The sequence below is a fragment of the Colias eurytheme genome, chromosome 1, assembly GCF_061535395.1.
Source record: "Colias eurytheme isolate Ceu_HAF_F1 chromosome 1, ilColEury1 Martin Lab GWU primary, whole genome shotgun sequence".
Taxonomy (NCBI): domain Eukaryota; kingdom Metazoa; phylum Arthropoda; class Insecta; order Lepidoptera; family Pieridae; genus Colias; species Colias eurytheme.
In genome coordinates, this window is record NC_142980.1 from 744,073 (window position 1) to 760,600 (window position 16,528).

Consider the following 16,528-nt stretch of genomic DNA (forward strand, 5'->3'; position numbering starts at 1 on the left):
TCTCATGTTTAGAAACTCACAAGTATTTCGAAATGTCAAATATTGATAATTCCAATATTTTTGATCAAATCAAATACAAACAAACATAACCGATTACTAAGTCATTAATTTTACTGTATTTTTTTTTCGACGCAATACATTATGTATGTACATTCATACCTACTACTACTATTCATAACATCAAAAATACGCATTTTTATTAACATTTCCACCTGCAAAAATGGAATAACGGCACATTTCGACCTCTGTAAGCGGGGACCTCTGTAAATGAGACAACTATAAATTTAAACCTGTTTAATTTGAAAACTGTATTATTGAAAACCCTCAATAATTGGTACATATATGTCTTGGTCCCTTGAGATCCCAATTAACCAGGTTTCACTGTATTAACATATGATTATATATTTTTAAATTATGATTAAAAAAAATTACAATATTACATACTTCCATAGTTAACAATTGCTACATATTTGTTTAATATATACAGCTACATTTATATCTATAAATTAAATATAATGGCCTCCAAAAACGCGAATAAAAAAATAAAATAAATGAAATAATGGCCAATAAAGATGGCCCCCGGTAAATTGATTTCCTGAAAACGTATCGTTCAGTAGGTAGAGGATCAAAACGTAATCGTCTCACAAGATAATAGGTACTAGTTGTAAGGTGGTATGGTCGAAGATGGGTTGCTACCCCATGAGCAGGCGAGGCGCAGTGCATTCCCTGTATTTATAGGAGGCTCGCGGATGCAACAGTTTTGTATTCTCCGAGCGGCCGGGCCCGATAGTGGTGTTGTCTTTCGCTTGAGAAAATGAGCGCTTTAACGGAGTTTCGCGAAAAGTGCGACGGGAAAAAAAGTTTTCATCCTTATAAACATTGTGTGCTGTGCCAGCTGTTGTCAGAAATTAAATATTTCACGCTCTGCTGCTGTTGCCACTTAACCAACGAACCAGGTTAGTTCGTGCCTTGCATTTGTTTGTACATGATGTTGGAATAATTATATCTACCCGCGAAATTTGATTTATTATAATTATGTTTAATATTTATATTTTATTAGTTGCTTATTGCGAATGGATTTTTCACATTTTTATTTGTATGATAGAATTTATTCGAGGTATTGATGCATTTGCGATTATTAAAACGCCTAATTAATAGTAATTTATGTTAACTTTTTAAGCTCGGATAATATTTTTTTTTTTTATGAATATAGAAATAATATTAATTTCGTGGTTTTTATATAGTTATTAGTAACCTATGCAATTTGCCAATAAGCGATAAATTATATGCCGCGATTATTGCATTGTTTTTTCATCTTTTCGTCCGGGCGAAACGCGGTTTAAATATGAAGATATCTTCGCGCGGTTTCACACACGTGCTTTTCAGGTTGTCGTGTGATACAATCAAAAAGTAACAAATGTCATTACGTCTTAATAATGTGGGTATAATATGCATTTGTCGTACTACAGCGTATGTAACCGTTTTATAGGTACCTTTTATAATCATTTTATTAGTGAATATTACAATAATTGTTATATAATACAAATTGCTGTTTACTATCTATTTACATAAAATATAGAAGACTAGTTTTTCGTCTCGGTTTCGCATGGGTGCAATAATTGCAATTGTTTTAAATTTTAACACACATATTTTTATCGCATTAAATTAATGATTTTTTTGGTTATTAATTTATTGTTTTTAAACATAACATTTATTATTATTATTTCTATTTGTAATGCATGTACATATATTTTAACTACAAAATATAACTATAATAGTTAGATATACGCTGCCGCGATAGTTTTTTAGATAATAAATAATTGAATAATAATATATTCTGAAAGTCGTAATACGTTATTTTGTTCATAATAAATATGTATAATATAGCTTAAATGGTTTTTTCTACAGAAGAATTTTTAATTCGGGTAATTTTTTATTGTAATCTATATAGAAAGAATAAGTCTTATCACTCTTTGCGCTAACTCAAAAATTGCTAACACGATTTTAATACGGTTTTAATTCGTAAATCTTCAATTATTAAAGTTAAAATTGTGTGGAAGCTTGGTAGACTTTATATTATGTTTATAACATAAAACAAAGTGTGAACAATTACGTTTTTTATGAATTGAACTATTGAAATGTTAATTCTTAACGCTCAGATTTATCTAGAAATGATTCCAACTAAGGATCCCTTACATCCCGGATGCTTGTACGCCCACGGCTGCTTTGCCCGGGCTCGTGTCCGTTATATATACAAAGAATAAATACAACATACTTACTTTTATCTCTAAATAACTTGTTGTTAGGAGCTTGTGTTAAAATAGTTTTTGCAAACGATACGATTTTCAATGTAATAAAAAATACATATTACGTAGATTAAAGGAAAATATAAAAAAAAAACTAACAAAATTTTTATACTGATATTCCTTCTATGTTTTTTTTTTTGAAATTCTTTCATGATTTTTATTATAATATTATATTATATTAAATTAATACACGCGTATCTTTTTGGTTTATCGTAGCGACACTAGCTACGCGTCGCTACGACTTCTATAGTACATATTTTTATCTCATGCTACGGTTACGAGAAAGTCCAAATTTCAAACAGCTACAAATATTTCATAAACGCGACTATTGAAAATCCTTTAAAATTATAGTTTAAAAATTTAATAATATCCACCATTATTAGAATTCATAGTATCATTTCTAGATATGAACAATTCGCTTCAAATGCGGGCGAAGCCGCGGGCGGAAAGCTAGTACAAACAAATAGGTGAAGCTAATAAAAGCGTTAAAGAGTGTCTGAATGTCAATGATAGAATGACGCAGTAAAGTTTTTAGCTTCGTACTATTTATACTAAACTAGATTTCCGCGCGTTTTCAAAGGAAAACCCGCATAGTTTCCGTTCCCGTGGGATTTCTGGGATAAAACCTACCCTATGTGTTAATCCAAGTTACCCTCTATATGTGTGCTAAATTTCATTGTAATCGGTTCAGTAGTATTTGCGTGAAAGAGTAACAAACACACACACACACACACACACAACCTCACAAACTTTCGCATTTATAATATTAGTAGGATTGCATCGAGGCACGTGTCAATAAAATTTATTTCGACATGAAGTTTGAAAGTGCGCCGTTTACGCGAATACAACGTACGAGTTATTTCATTTTCACCCGGATATTGCCAATGGATTTCAATAGAAACGCAATAAATAAATAAAATAAAATTTATCGAAAGTTATATATAATATTCGGATAAGATTTCTTATGAAAAAGTACTTAATTGTTTATCCTGGGAAATGAGAAATAGAGTTTTAAAGTTTATAGAAAATAGTTTAGACTTGAGCTTATAAATACCAGCTTATCAACAGGTAGTCGGCCCGGGATCGACCGACGACCTGTGCGTTCCTGTGGGAGGTGTATTTTACAGTTCAAACTTGAAAAATGGATTTAAATCTTCAGACGTTCCGAGGGAGTTACTTATAAAATGTTCTATTGATTCTAGATAGATAATAATATCAAGTATCCAGATTCTCATCATTCAAATGTAACAGCGCGCTGCATTTTTGCCTAACTCAAATTGAGATATCTTCGCAACGCGGCTCACGGCAACATCACGCTCACGCACACATTGATTTCAGTCTTAAATTTTATAAAATCTGGATACTTGATATTGGTATCGATTTTATTAAAGAACTAGAAGAATACCGCTGCAGCCACCAATAGATATTAAGCGGCGGCGATTTATTGTACGTAAATAATATTTATAGTTTATACCAGTGTCAAGTACATATTATATTTATTCTAGCGGACCGCCCCGGCTTCGCCCGTGGTACATGTTTAGGTACGTTTTCTCTCCAGGAACCATCCTCGTACTTCAAGGAATATTATAAAAAAATAATTGACGAATACGGTTCAGCCTTTCCCGAGAAGCGCTTTCCAACACATTTTACGATTCATTTTTATATTAAAAAGACAGATAGACTAGCAACTTGTTACCGTGTAGGTACATATTTCATATATTTGTTTACAAACTTAACATTTTCCTTCTTATTGAACTCAATATAATAAAATTTAAGAATAAAATATAATAAACAAAAAGAAGTCGCAACATTGTTACCTACAACATGGGTCCAACGTGGGTCCAACTGATCACGCTGCACGCGTGACGCCGAAACCAAAGTAAATAAACATTATTTTTTGGAGTTTATTAGTGACGCAATTTCTCTTTCGCTTCCTGAAATTGGCCAATGAAACCAAAAAATGATTGATACAAACAAACTCTTACTTGAGTTTATTTTCAAGGTTTTGAACTGTTTATGGCATCTTCCACGGGTTTGTACACTTGTTTTTTCTTTTACATTTACGAAAGTATTATTGACTTTTTAACGAAGTAATGTTTGTAAACAATTTTTAACTACGGATCTCAATTACAGGTGTGTTTACTTAAGAACCCCTGCTAATTAATTATTTAAAAATGCGAAGTAATTGAAAACCTTTCAATAACTATTTCAATATTCATGGTTAGCACCATTGATGAAAGAACTGTATTGTTTGAATGTATGGTCATTATTTGTTTGAACCTGATTACAAATATATATTACATTCAATAATTATTAGTGTGAAGATACGTACTTGTCTCGTGGTTGGGTCAAAATCGAGTCTATACGTATACAGGCGAAGCTTATAAGAGCGTGTTACAATTCGCCCTATTTCTTACTTAGTCTTTATTGTTTATGCTAGTATGATGCAAATGTGAATTTGAAACGTGGAATAATTAGTGATTGTAACAATTAGAGTTCAGTCGTTGTTAGTGCTGAGCGTGATTCCAAGTACTTCGGTAATCCACAAATCTAGATATTAATTAATAATTGAATCACCCGCTTGACGTGGGGGAATAATTAATTTCACAGCATCGTGTGTATTAGCGGTCAAGCCAAGTTTAAAATCAAGTCAATATTATAGGTAACTCAAAATACTAAACTTACAATTTTATTTCGAAATACCACAGATAATGCTATAGGTAGAACTATACAAGTAACAAAGCAACATTAAGAGTAATTTCTCGTGTAAGATCTAATCTATCATGAAAATAGGTTCCGCCATTTTAACGAAGAAATGGAACATGAAGGAATAGGTAGTGACCTTTCTCCATCTAGGTACTATTCTCTACGAGTAATTTGACGACAGATTTACCTCTAAAATGATTTAAAACGGAATACTTTTTTCTTATTTCTTGCAACGCAACGTTAAAGGGCGGATGATTAGTAAAGTCTTAAACGAAGGGGATATTTTTATCCACGGTTAATGATCAGATTACCTGCAGGATAGAAAATTAAAAAGCCAACGCTACGCGGAAGTACCTTCAACCTAGCTACTAGTTATTATTCTGTGCTTCAACCAAGTATGAAAATTTCACCTGCAATAGAAATAGGAGTTACAAGGGTTTATGGATTTATTTATAGATAACCGGTAATCCACCCCCGCTTCGGTCAGTTAATTGAAGAAAAATTAGTTTTGAAATAGAACCGGCTTTGATAGACCTTCCCCTGTGGGGAGCCGCTTCCGCCTCGCAGGCCAAAGTTATCGGTTGATCCAGATTTAGATTCTCATCTATGTACATGAATGCAAAAAAGATAGAATTAATTAATGCTGTTCTATGACGATAGTTGGCGAAGATAATAATAATTTTTAATTTATATTTTCAATTTCACTCTATAAGTACTTTTGTTATATAAAGTTTATGGGGTGGTATTTGTGTGGTATCGTTAAATAGGCCTTTTAAAGTTGCATTGAGATTTCAAATAAGATTTTTTGTGTTATTTTCAGAAAGTCGACAATTTAATTACGATACCTGTGCTTATGCTACGTACCTACATATATTTAAAGTACATTACAATTTATTTTAAAATAATTAGTTTCACCCCGGTTCTACAATACTTATAGTGACATCACATGTATGTAGTATTCTTTTAACTTTGTAAGAAAATAAACGTGATTGATATTTGTTGCAAGATTTTCATTACTCTAATATTATCATGCGTGATTTAACTACCTAGCTACTTTTTTTTTTCTAAGTAAGTTTTTCCTTTGCTTCAAAATAAATATCTTATATATAAAAATGAATCGCAAAATGTGTTGGTAAGCGCATAACTCGAGAACGGCTGAACCGATTTCGGTAATTCTTTTTTTATTATATTCCTTGAAGTACGAGGATGGTTCTTATGTAGAGAATACGTAAACATGTACCACGGGCGAAGCCGGGGCGGACCGCTAGTATTGTATAAATACTGTGACAAAATATTAATTTAAAATGCAAATATAAGTTGTGTTAAAACATACAATACGGTATTAATTAACTTATTATATATTTGTTACCAAATAATTTATACTATGCATTAGGTAATAGGTACCTAGATGCCTACGAAAAATCTCGTTGTTTACATTGAGAAAAACAAAACAAATAATTAATTTTAAAAGTAAATTTGCAGTAAGATCGTTCGAGGGACTTGCCCCTCGATTTTACAATAAGTTAAGTGAAAAACATAAAGTTAAAGCTCTCAATAGGAATATATTCAAAAAAACGGTTTTAACCTGGCTTAAAAATTATGATTTATGACTATGACAGTCTTGAAAATTTAATTCTTATTTAGATTATTATAATAAATAGTCTCACTCACACACACACACACATACGCACACACACACACACACACACACACACACATACACACACAGACACCCACACACAAACACACTCATACTTATACATTATACATCCATACACACACTGTTTGTTTTTGGACTTTGGATTAGCTTTTTCTAATTTCTTAAATTTATGTTTCTCTCTTTTTTTTTAATTCATGCTAGGGATCAATCCTAGGGAATGAACAGGTCCCCTTAATACAGGTTATACCTAGTAAGGGGGCCTGCCCCAATCTATTGTAACATATTAATGTATGAATTCAAATAAAGATTTTATTTATTTATTTGTTTATTTAATTATTTTTGTCAAAACAAAAAAAGTATTAAGGGTAGAAAAGGTAAAGTAGAAAGGGTAAACAAACTTTTGTTACCTTTTGTACTCTTTGAGCAATAGCTCCCTAACCTGGAATACCAGGTTAGGGTTGTTTAAATTTAAATGCAGCTAGATATGTAATATATAGTAGCCCTGAAGTCCACAAAGCCTAGAGCTTGCCTAGAGCATATTATATGTAATCTCCTTTCATGTCTTGTCGTACCAATATACCTACGTCAATCCGATTACAATACTATGTGTTCTAGTGTGTACTGTATACATGCACATGTTTGATGCTCTTTCACGTGTGAACTGCATTGGTTTTATTGATAGTTGGTATTCAGATTGGTGATATGTAATATATATTATATTATAAGCGGGTTAACACGATTATATTAGCTTCGTATAATGTTCGTACCTACCCGTACGAGCTTGAGACTCGGCTGAAGTGCGACATAATATGGGATCTATATTAGTTGTTCCTTAATAATATTACTACCTTATACCTACCCAATTAAGTAAAACTGGTACTAATTTTGAATTACATTCCATTACGTATTTTGGAAAGGTAGGTACATTGAATTGTCTCAAGTTAGGACCGCTTCAAGCAGTTGAGAGTTGAGACCGACGCGCGACGCGACGGCTTGAAGGCGCGACCGCGCGGTGAACTATGGACGATGGACATTCTTTCACTGCCATGTACACGGACTGCTCCAGCCGTTGCGACCTCTTCAAGCCGTCACGAATTTTACCCACTTTAATGACAGATTGCATTCAAGAATCGGCGACAATACAATAATTTTGATGAGATTATTTTACGACAAGATTACGACAATTATTATTTATTATCAACGATTACGCCGATCACTCAATTTTTTCGATATAAATCATCGTAAAGAATTTCTGATTTTTAGATAATTTTATGTTCCTTCAACACACAAAACACAATTATAAATACATTAAATATCTGCTACAATTATAGTTATCACCGTTTATAGTTCGCGTGAAGTGAGTAGGTATTTTAAACTTAATTTGGCAAAAACTAGTCGGCGGTAATTCTATTTCCGAAATGAAGCTTTAAATGTTTCATAAAAGTTAAAATATCTGGTAAAGTAGGAACTTTTACTGTCTAAAATATCGTGCACTTAAACCTTCTGTCTTTATCCACTTTTAACGGACGGATTTAACTCAAACTTTTATAAGTATATTATACTAGCTTCCGCCCGCGACTCCGTCCGCGCGGATGTCGGTCTTCGCGTGGATGGTTTATTTCTCCATTAACTCTGACAATGACATCTTATTAATATCTATTGGACCCAAATACGGCTACGGGCTAGGCCTATAATAATACGCAACGTGTGTTCGCGGTTCTACAGAACAACGTCTATGGATAAAACTGAAAAATTAAGATAATTTTTTTTCTACGTATTTTTCCAGGATAAAAAGTATCCTATTTTACGCCCAGGATAATAAGGTATAATTATACCAAGTTTCATCGAAATCGAACCGTTAGTTTTCACGTGATGTCTTCACATACAGACAGACAGACAGACAGACAAAATTTTTTTTAATCACATATTTGGGTTTGATATCGATCCAGTAACACCCCCTGCTATTTATTTTTTCAATATTTTTAATGTACAGAATTGACCCTTCTACAGATTTATTATATGTATAGATAAGATTGATGACGATACAGTAATTTGACGAGTTTATCTTTTTTAAGCGTGTTTTTAAGCTATTGCATAGCATCTATCGAGGGCCTTGAGCGCGGGGACCGAATCCCGAAATTCCGTAACGAAAAAACCTCACGCTCCCCACTCCGACGGACACGGAGGTGTGGCTTGAAGGCATGCTTTGCTTTACCGCGGCAGTCGTCGAGTAACACATTTTAGTTGTTTTTTAGGATTCTTAACCACAAGAGGAAAAGATATAACCCAGGTTACTTTGTTGTCCGTCTGTCTGTCTGTCAAGACCCTTTTTCTCAGGAACACGTGGAGGCATCAAGCTGAAATTTATATCGAATACTCAAGTCTACGGTCGAAGCTGTGAAAAAATCTAACTTATAAGTTAGATTTTTTTCAGGGTTTTCAATAAATTTTTGGAAACCCATTTCAAAAAATCAGCACTCAAAACATACAGCCGTTTATGCTGCAAATTTTCGACATTCATAACGGAATCAAAACCTACAGGGTAGGTACATACCGTTAACAGAAAATCTTGAAAAAAGCAACGTTTTGAAGCATTACCTGCTAAAAGTATAATAGGAAATATTCCTAAAAGTATAAATTTTAAGTTACAACATATCTATACTAATGATATAAAACTGAAGAGTTTGTTTGTTTGAACGCGCTAATCTCAGGAACTACTGGTCCGATTTTAAAAATTATTTCGGTGTTAGATAGCCCATTTATCGAGAAAGGCTAATATGTATTATCATCACGCTAACACCAACAGGAGCGGAGCAATGCGGGTAAAACCGCGGGGAACAGCTAGTATGTAATAAAAATAGCTTTGTTCGGAACCCTCGGTAGTTTTTTTTAACTACCTACCTACATATTATTTAAAAATGGCTATGATCGCGCTGGCTCCTCCCAAGACCCACGTCTAACTACCTACTCATATTAAAGATTCTTATTGATTTTTATTTTTTGTAATGAAATATTTTCATTTACGGCTCAAACGCTTCGAAGTATCCGTGTTACTTCGAACGTGTCGCATATCGCGCAGCAGTGCTATTCTGTAAGGTTATTATAAAAACTCGAAAGCGGAATCCGCGGTGAGTTTTCGATTTCGTATTCTGTAAAACTCGACAGTACTAGTGGCGCCACATCGTCGAGAGCGGCGACGAGGCGAACTGTGCTAAGTGAGTATTTTGACGTTTATAGTATGAATTCGGCATTCTGTAAGGTAATTTTACACCTCGAACGTCGAGTTCGAGTATTTACAAATACGAATTCACCTGTCATCAATTCACTCGCCTATTAGGTGCCGAGTTCGTGAGTGAGTTAGTGGTTGTGGAACAAATTTGATACAAATTTTATATATTTTATTACTAAAATGGCGCGTTATTTTATATTAAGTGCTATAATACGAGAAGCTAATGCTGTGGATATAATAGAAAGTCGCCGGCAAAGTACCAGCATTCGGGAAATGCAAATTATTAATCGAAATAAAAATTTTGTTGAATGCTACCGTTTATCGGAAGAACTAGTTTCTCAAGTGATGGAAGACATTAAAGTTTTAGTTAAAAAACCTCAACGTCGACGAAGAGGATTAACTGCTAGAGTCAAGGTATGTATCTAAGTGCTTTATATGTGTATTCATAATGTCATGAAAAGTTACTGTTACAATAGTCATCGGTCCCGTGATTTCATCTGCGGAAGTCCCGATCCCGTGTGAATATTGGGATAACTTTCCCATAACTCTGTAAAACATTCCATTATGTAGGTAGGTAACATAACTTCCTCGCATAGAACATAGAACCACTAACGATAACGTCATCTAATCCCCGATTATTTTTTATGATGTCACCCTTTCAAGTGGTAGGTACTAGGTACCCTATGTTAAAGTCCAAAGTTTCTCTCCCTTACGGTTTCTTTAAAAACGTTTTGAGTTATTAACCGACTTTAATTATGGATGGTTTCCTTATCAGATTAAGTACCTTTTATTTTGATAGTTTCAAGAAATTTCATTCATTTTTTTCAGTTGTTATGTGCACTTTCTTTCTTTGCGACTGGGAGCTATCAAAGGATATGTGGAAAACACATAAATTCGTTTGTGTCGCAGCCATCAGCATCTCGCAGTATCCACGAGGTCATAGAAGCCCTAAGCCATCCAAGTATAGTAAAAAAATACATAAGATTTCCCCAAAATTCTGAAGAAAGACTGAGACTCAAAACAAGGTTTGTGTACCTACCTAAATAAACCTATCATGTTAATAAAATTTTTTAATGTTTTTTTATTTATATTTTTATATTATATTATATATTTTTATTTCTTATTGCAGATTCTATGAGAAATTCAGTATTCCTGGGGTAATAGGATGTGTAGATGGGACTTTTGTGACAATGGTGAGACCAACTTGCCATGAAGAACGATACTAGTGTCGCAAAGGATATAATGTACAAATGGTAAGCCTGATATAATAATGTCTGTATACGCTTTCACACTTGAACCATAGAAAATCGATTTAATGAAAATATTTGAACCAATTCCATAGGATCATTAACTAAGCAGTATAAATCACAAGACGCTGCTAGTACCTATATTTTTTATAACATTCATTAGAACAGCCACATAAAAATAGTTGTAAAATAATTCTTTTTGCAGTTCACAGATGCAGATTTGAACATAATACATGTAGATGCAACATATGGCGGAGCGACTCACGACAGCCTTATTTTTAATAATTGCATCATTCGGGACCACTTCGAACAATTAGTACAAACAGGTGAATCTGTGTACTTGTTAGGTGAGTTACCTCTTAGCTAATTTATAAAGACGAATCTTTGTTTGTTTGTAAATATTTAACTCAAAAACTACTGGATTAATTCCTTCAAAAATTCTTTCATCATTAAAAAAACTACTTTATTTCTGAGTAATTTAGGCTTTATTACCGAAGTTCACGGAATTCATAAAAATCATTGAAAACTCCTAACTCCTAATAAAAATATAATTGTTGATGACAAAACATTTTATTTTTTTAACAATATTCATTGTTACAGGTGATTCTGGGTATCCGCAGCGTCAGTACCTAATGGTGCCAGTTCCAAATGCAGACGAGGGAACACCAGAACATCACTATAACCAGCTGCATGCTACTGCAAGAAACACCGTAGAAAGAACAATTGGGGTCCTTAAAGCCAGATTTAGATGCCTATTAGCACATAGAGTCCTACATTATGACCCCAACACGGTTTCGAAGATTGTAATAGCATGTTGCGTGCTTCACAATATTTGTAATCGTGCCGGCCTGCCAGCTCCAGCCATATTCAATTCAGAGATAGAGGTTGAGGCTGGTTTTCATAGGACCAGACAAAGTGTAGCTTCAAATGAGGATGTACCCAATGAAACTGCACTTGGTCAGCTATGTAGACAAAGATTGATAAATGAATTATGGAGGGCAAGGAACACGCGGTAATTGTAATTAATTCAATCAAAAATCAATGCAAATTATTTATTCCGGAAAATTATATTCATAGGTGTTAGTAACTCAATTAGGGCTTATAAACTAATGTTAGTAAATTAAGAAACTATATGTAAAACCACAGATAATTTTTTACTACTAAAATAAGTTAAGAACTAATAAATGTATTTAAGTATAAAAGTATTTTATTTTTTTAAATTATCAGCTAATAATTTAAGACCTTCCCCGACGGCAATCAGGCCCTCTGCTATCATCCTGTTGGTCTCCCTTTGTGAGTTGACCATCACCTCCTGTAACTCACAGTAGCGACGGTCAATCTCAATACGTTGCTCTTCCAAGCTAAGAAACCTTTCGGTAAAGGTTGTTAATTGAGATTGCCGCCTTTGTGATGGAGGTGATCGTCTTCTTTGCCGTTGTTGTGGACGACTCGATGACCCTGAAACGTAAAAATAAATATTAATTTATTATTATTTCCACCGGTGACGAATTTTTGACAAGTCTTCTGATGTTATTATTATTTCCTTAATTCATTATCAAGTATTATTTAGTTTTATTTGTATGTATTTCCAAATTTTTATTGTTGACTAGCTTTCCGCCCGCGGCTTCGCCCGCATTTTCAAAGAAAAACCCGTTCCCGTAAGATTTCCGGGAAAAAACCTATCCTATGTCCTTTCTCGTGTATCAGAAAGAAAGAAAGAAAGAAAGAAAATACATTTACACACAAAAATACAAGGCAAAAACAACAAAATAACTTACAATGAACAAAAACAATTAAATAAAAATTACAATTTATAAAAGAGGTAAATAGGAATGTATGGTCACGTTTGTACAAGTATAAAAAAAAAACATAGGTATCAAAATATCTCTATACCAAATTTCATGCAAATTGGTTCAGTAGTTAAGGCGTGATTGAGTAACAGACAGACAGACAGAGTTACTTTCGCATTTATCTTCTTATATATAAAAATGAATCGCAAAATGTGTTGGTAAGCGCATAACTCGAGAACGGCTGAACCGATTTCGATAATTCTTTTTTTATTATATTTCTTGAAGTACGAGGATGGTTCTTACGTAGAGAAAACGTAAATATGTACCACGGGCGAAGCCGGGGCGGACTGCTAGTAATATTATAGTATGGATTATAAATATTGTAAATCAATTCATAAATCTCATAATTACTTGTAGTACGACGTGGTGATGGACCCGCGACGTTCAATCGACGTCGAGCAGGAAAGTTGCCTGAGCCAGAGGGGGTAACTGCTTGCAGAGGGCTCGTTACCTCCGCTCTCGGTGGTGTATGAGCAGGGGAAGGTTCGGGATTCGGGATACAGTCAACATATTGCTGAATTAGTTGAGGTCTCTGAAAAAAAAACATAGTATTTCAAATACTGGAATCAATAAAAAAGTACCATTTTCATAATATCTTATTAATATATACCTCAGTATCTGCCATTCTAACATTTTCCATATTTATAGCAGTCTCATCCAAGACTTGGTATTCCTAGAACAATATAAGAAACATTTACTAATAAGTTGTTTATTATTAAGTTATATTTTATTAATACACTAGGTATTTACTTACAATAGTTGTGGTTTCATTTATCATAGATGAAGTCAGCAATGTGGGGCTTTCGTTGGCATCAGTAAGGACGGGGATTTCCTAAAAAAAGAACATGACATTGAATAATTATATTTTACATATATACATGTATCGGATCAACAAAATCGATAACAATAGCTTACTTCAAATGGATTAATTTCCAAATGCCTATCACCAATTGCAAAACCTTCCCCGCCCATTAATGTGAGTATTTTCTCCTCCACCTCTGAAAGCTCCACCACCGATTCACATCCACCACCAGTCTTATTGCGTGCCCGGTATCTTAGGGCAGCTTTTTTCTTCACGGCACTCTTTTTGTCAGACCAATACTAAAGCAAAATTAAAAGTTTATTATTATGTAGGTAAGCCAGATATCTACACGGTATAAGATGAATAGTTTTCTATATGCCTATTGCCTACCTTTGTCCACTGTTTCCATGTTTTAGTGCAGCCTCCCAAACTATTTAATTTGATAGTCAACTCCTCCCATGTTTTTCTAGCTTCGTCTCTAGCGCTTGGGACTTTTGAAAAACCCTTGGCTAAGCTAGGATGTTTGCCAAGATAGTCGACTAGATACTCTACTTGGGCACGGGAGGGATGAGACGACCTTTCCATGGAGCTACAATGTTTAAGATTTTAAGTTAAATATTTCAATAAGCTTGTTGTTTAAGATAATATTTTAGTTAAATACAAGAATCACATTACTCACCTCATAGTTGTTATTTTTGCAGTTTTCTCCTTTAAATAATTTATGCAACACGTTTAACACTGTAGGGGCTTGTTATATGCGGGTGTAATGAAAGAATGAAATAACTAGGCACAGGTTATATTAATATATTTCGTTAACTACATATATTTATCCGTATGTAATTAATATTCAACCTATGCGACCAACCCGCGTCCCGACAAGCCTGTAACAGTCAATGCATAGCACACAAACTGTTTATATACGATTTACCGTGTGAACCTGTGGTGTGAACTTTCTTAGTAGGTACTACACTTGAAATTCGATAACTCATAAATTGGCTTGTCGTCGCTACAACACCAATTACACAACAACTTAAGGGGGCGCATAAAGCAAAATAACCAATCTTCTATTAGATGATACGTGTAATATGCAAGACCAAAGCTAAAAAATAAAATATATATCAAACTAGATGATATGTTCAACGATTCTGTTTAATCAAAAACATAAAATATTAAAATTTAATCGATAAAAAAAAATCACCAAGTTAGCTCTAATTTTCACACTTTTACGTTTTCTACTTGACATGGTAATACTTATTATGATTTTTTTTTTCATAAACAATTATATTAAAACATTTGCAAGATATTTGTCAGAGCATTTTGTGTAATTACTTTTAGTTTTGGTTTTATCTGCGATAAACCACTTTTGGCGCTCTTTTTTTCTCGAGATAAACGTTTGATTTTGTCACGATAAAAGTGGTTTATCGCAGATAAAACCAAAACTAAAAATAATTACACAAAATGCTCTGACAAATATCTTGCAAATGTTTTAATATAATTGTTTAATATTTTATGTTTTTGATTAAACAGAATCGTTGAACATATATCATCTAGTTTGATATATATTTTATTTTTTAGATTTGGTCTTGCATATTACACGTATCATCTAATAGAAGATTGGTTATTTTGCTTTATGCGCCCCCTTAATAAAGCCAAACTCAAACATTTACTAAAACTCCAACAAAACTTTTAGAAAGAATGCAACCCGAAACACTTTAAAATTAGGTACAAAAAACCACTTGTGACTATGTTGTGACTTGAGAAATAAACAAACGTCAAACGAACCACAGACAATCGTCCTTTTTTTTTCAGTGACGCTAGAATTATTTTGATTTTAAAGAATTTATCAGTGTAAAATTGCAATTTTAGTTTAATTCCACCCACGGTACAATACTAAAGTGTTATTATGTCTTCAATATGTGTTAAATTGCCGCATTTTAAAGATAATAACAATGTCGATAAATTCAAATCTATAAGATCCCTTCACTAAGCAAGTGAGTTTCGAAGTGAGACTCACTTCGCTTCGCCTCTGCCGAGCGGATGTTTACAGAATGCGAAACCAAAAACTCGAACGTTCGAAAGTGAAGTGAGTCGACTCACTCAGGTGAGATGCGAGTTCGGGCGTGTTTTTTACAGAATAGCCTAGCTGATTTGTTGTGTGTCGTATCCCATAGAATACCTAGTAGGTATTCTTAGTATTTACATATTGTGTGAAATATTTAAACTATTAATTCCTGGAATTCAATATGTTGCGTACTTGTAAAGTTGTGTGACGTATTTGTACCTGTATAAGTTGACGAGGTAGATTGAAGACAACATTAATCAAATTGACTTAAAGTAATTTTATTATTTTGGATTTGTGATTATTGTTTTTCGTAGAAAATGGTTAGATATTGTGCTGTTTACGGATGTATTGCAACAGAAAAGCGCGAATTTCTTTACGCTAGTCACAAAATATGTGCCAACCATAAAGCGTTAACACACACATTTGCAGTCTCTACAGTGTGACTGTCAAAACGATAATTTTGTATGGAGTGTCCGGGGTGTGACGCGGTTTCGATACGGGAGCGTCTAATAATCACACTCTATGGAAAACGTTGAGAAAATTGTATTGTGAGTATCATGCCTGACTCCTGAGGTAATTGATGCAGAACTCACATTTCTTTCAAGTAAACACGTGGGTTTCGATTGCAGGATTTTATCGGAATAAATATTTTATGTTTAACCAGGA

The 16,528-nt window shown here is 33.6% G+C and overlaps 2 protein-coding genes across 5 annotated transcripts in view; one reads left to right on the plus strand and one right to left on the minus strand.

The window, feature by feature from the left end:
* The first annotated feature begins 782 nt into the window (after positions 1 to 782).
* The window catches only part of LOC149910843 (eukaryotic translation initiation factor 4 gamma 3-like), a 73,774-nt gene continuing 58,028 nt past the window's right edge, over positions 783 to 16,528 (plus strand). For both annotated transcript variants that reach the window (XM_090119729.1, XM_090119737.1), the window contains exon 1: positions 783 to 956. In XM_090119729.1, the coding sequence (XP_089975855.1) occupies positions 815 to 956 (142 nt within the window). In that variant the 5' untranslated portion in view covers positions 783 to 814. The remainder of the gene's footprint in view (positions 957 to 16,528) is intronic.
* Positions 12,198 to 14,605, minus strand: LOC149910844 (uncharacterized). 3 transcript variants are annotated; one of them, XM_090119681.1, is made up of 7 exons: positions 14,480 to 14,605; positions 14,191 to 14,389; positions 13,914 to 14,099; positions 13,753 to 13,830; positions 13,609 to 13,671; positions 13,350 to 13,530; positions 12,350 to 12,606 (listed from the first exon to the last, which is right to left on the minus strand). In XM_090119681.1, the coding sequence occupies exons 1-7, from the start codon at positions 14,482 to 14,484 to the stop codon at positions 12,356 to 12,358; spliced, it is 963 nt and encodes a 320-aa protein (XP_089975807.1). In that variant the 5' UTR covers positions 14,485 to 14,605; the 3' UTR covers positions 12,350 to 12,355. The 3 variants fall into 3 exon arrangements, with proteins under 3 accessions (XP_089975814.1, XP_089975807.1, XP_089975823.1); XM_090119688.1 differs by lacking the exon at positions 13,609 to 13,671 and having other exon boundaries at positions 12,198 to 12,606; XM_090119697.1 differs by lacking the exon at positions 13,914 to 14,099.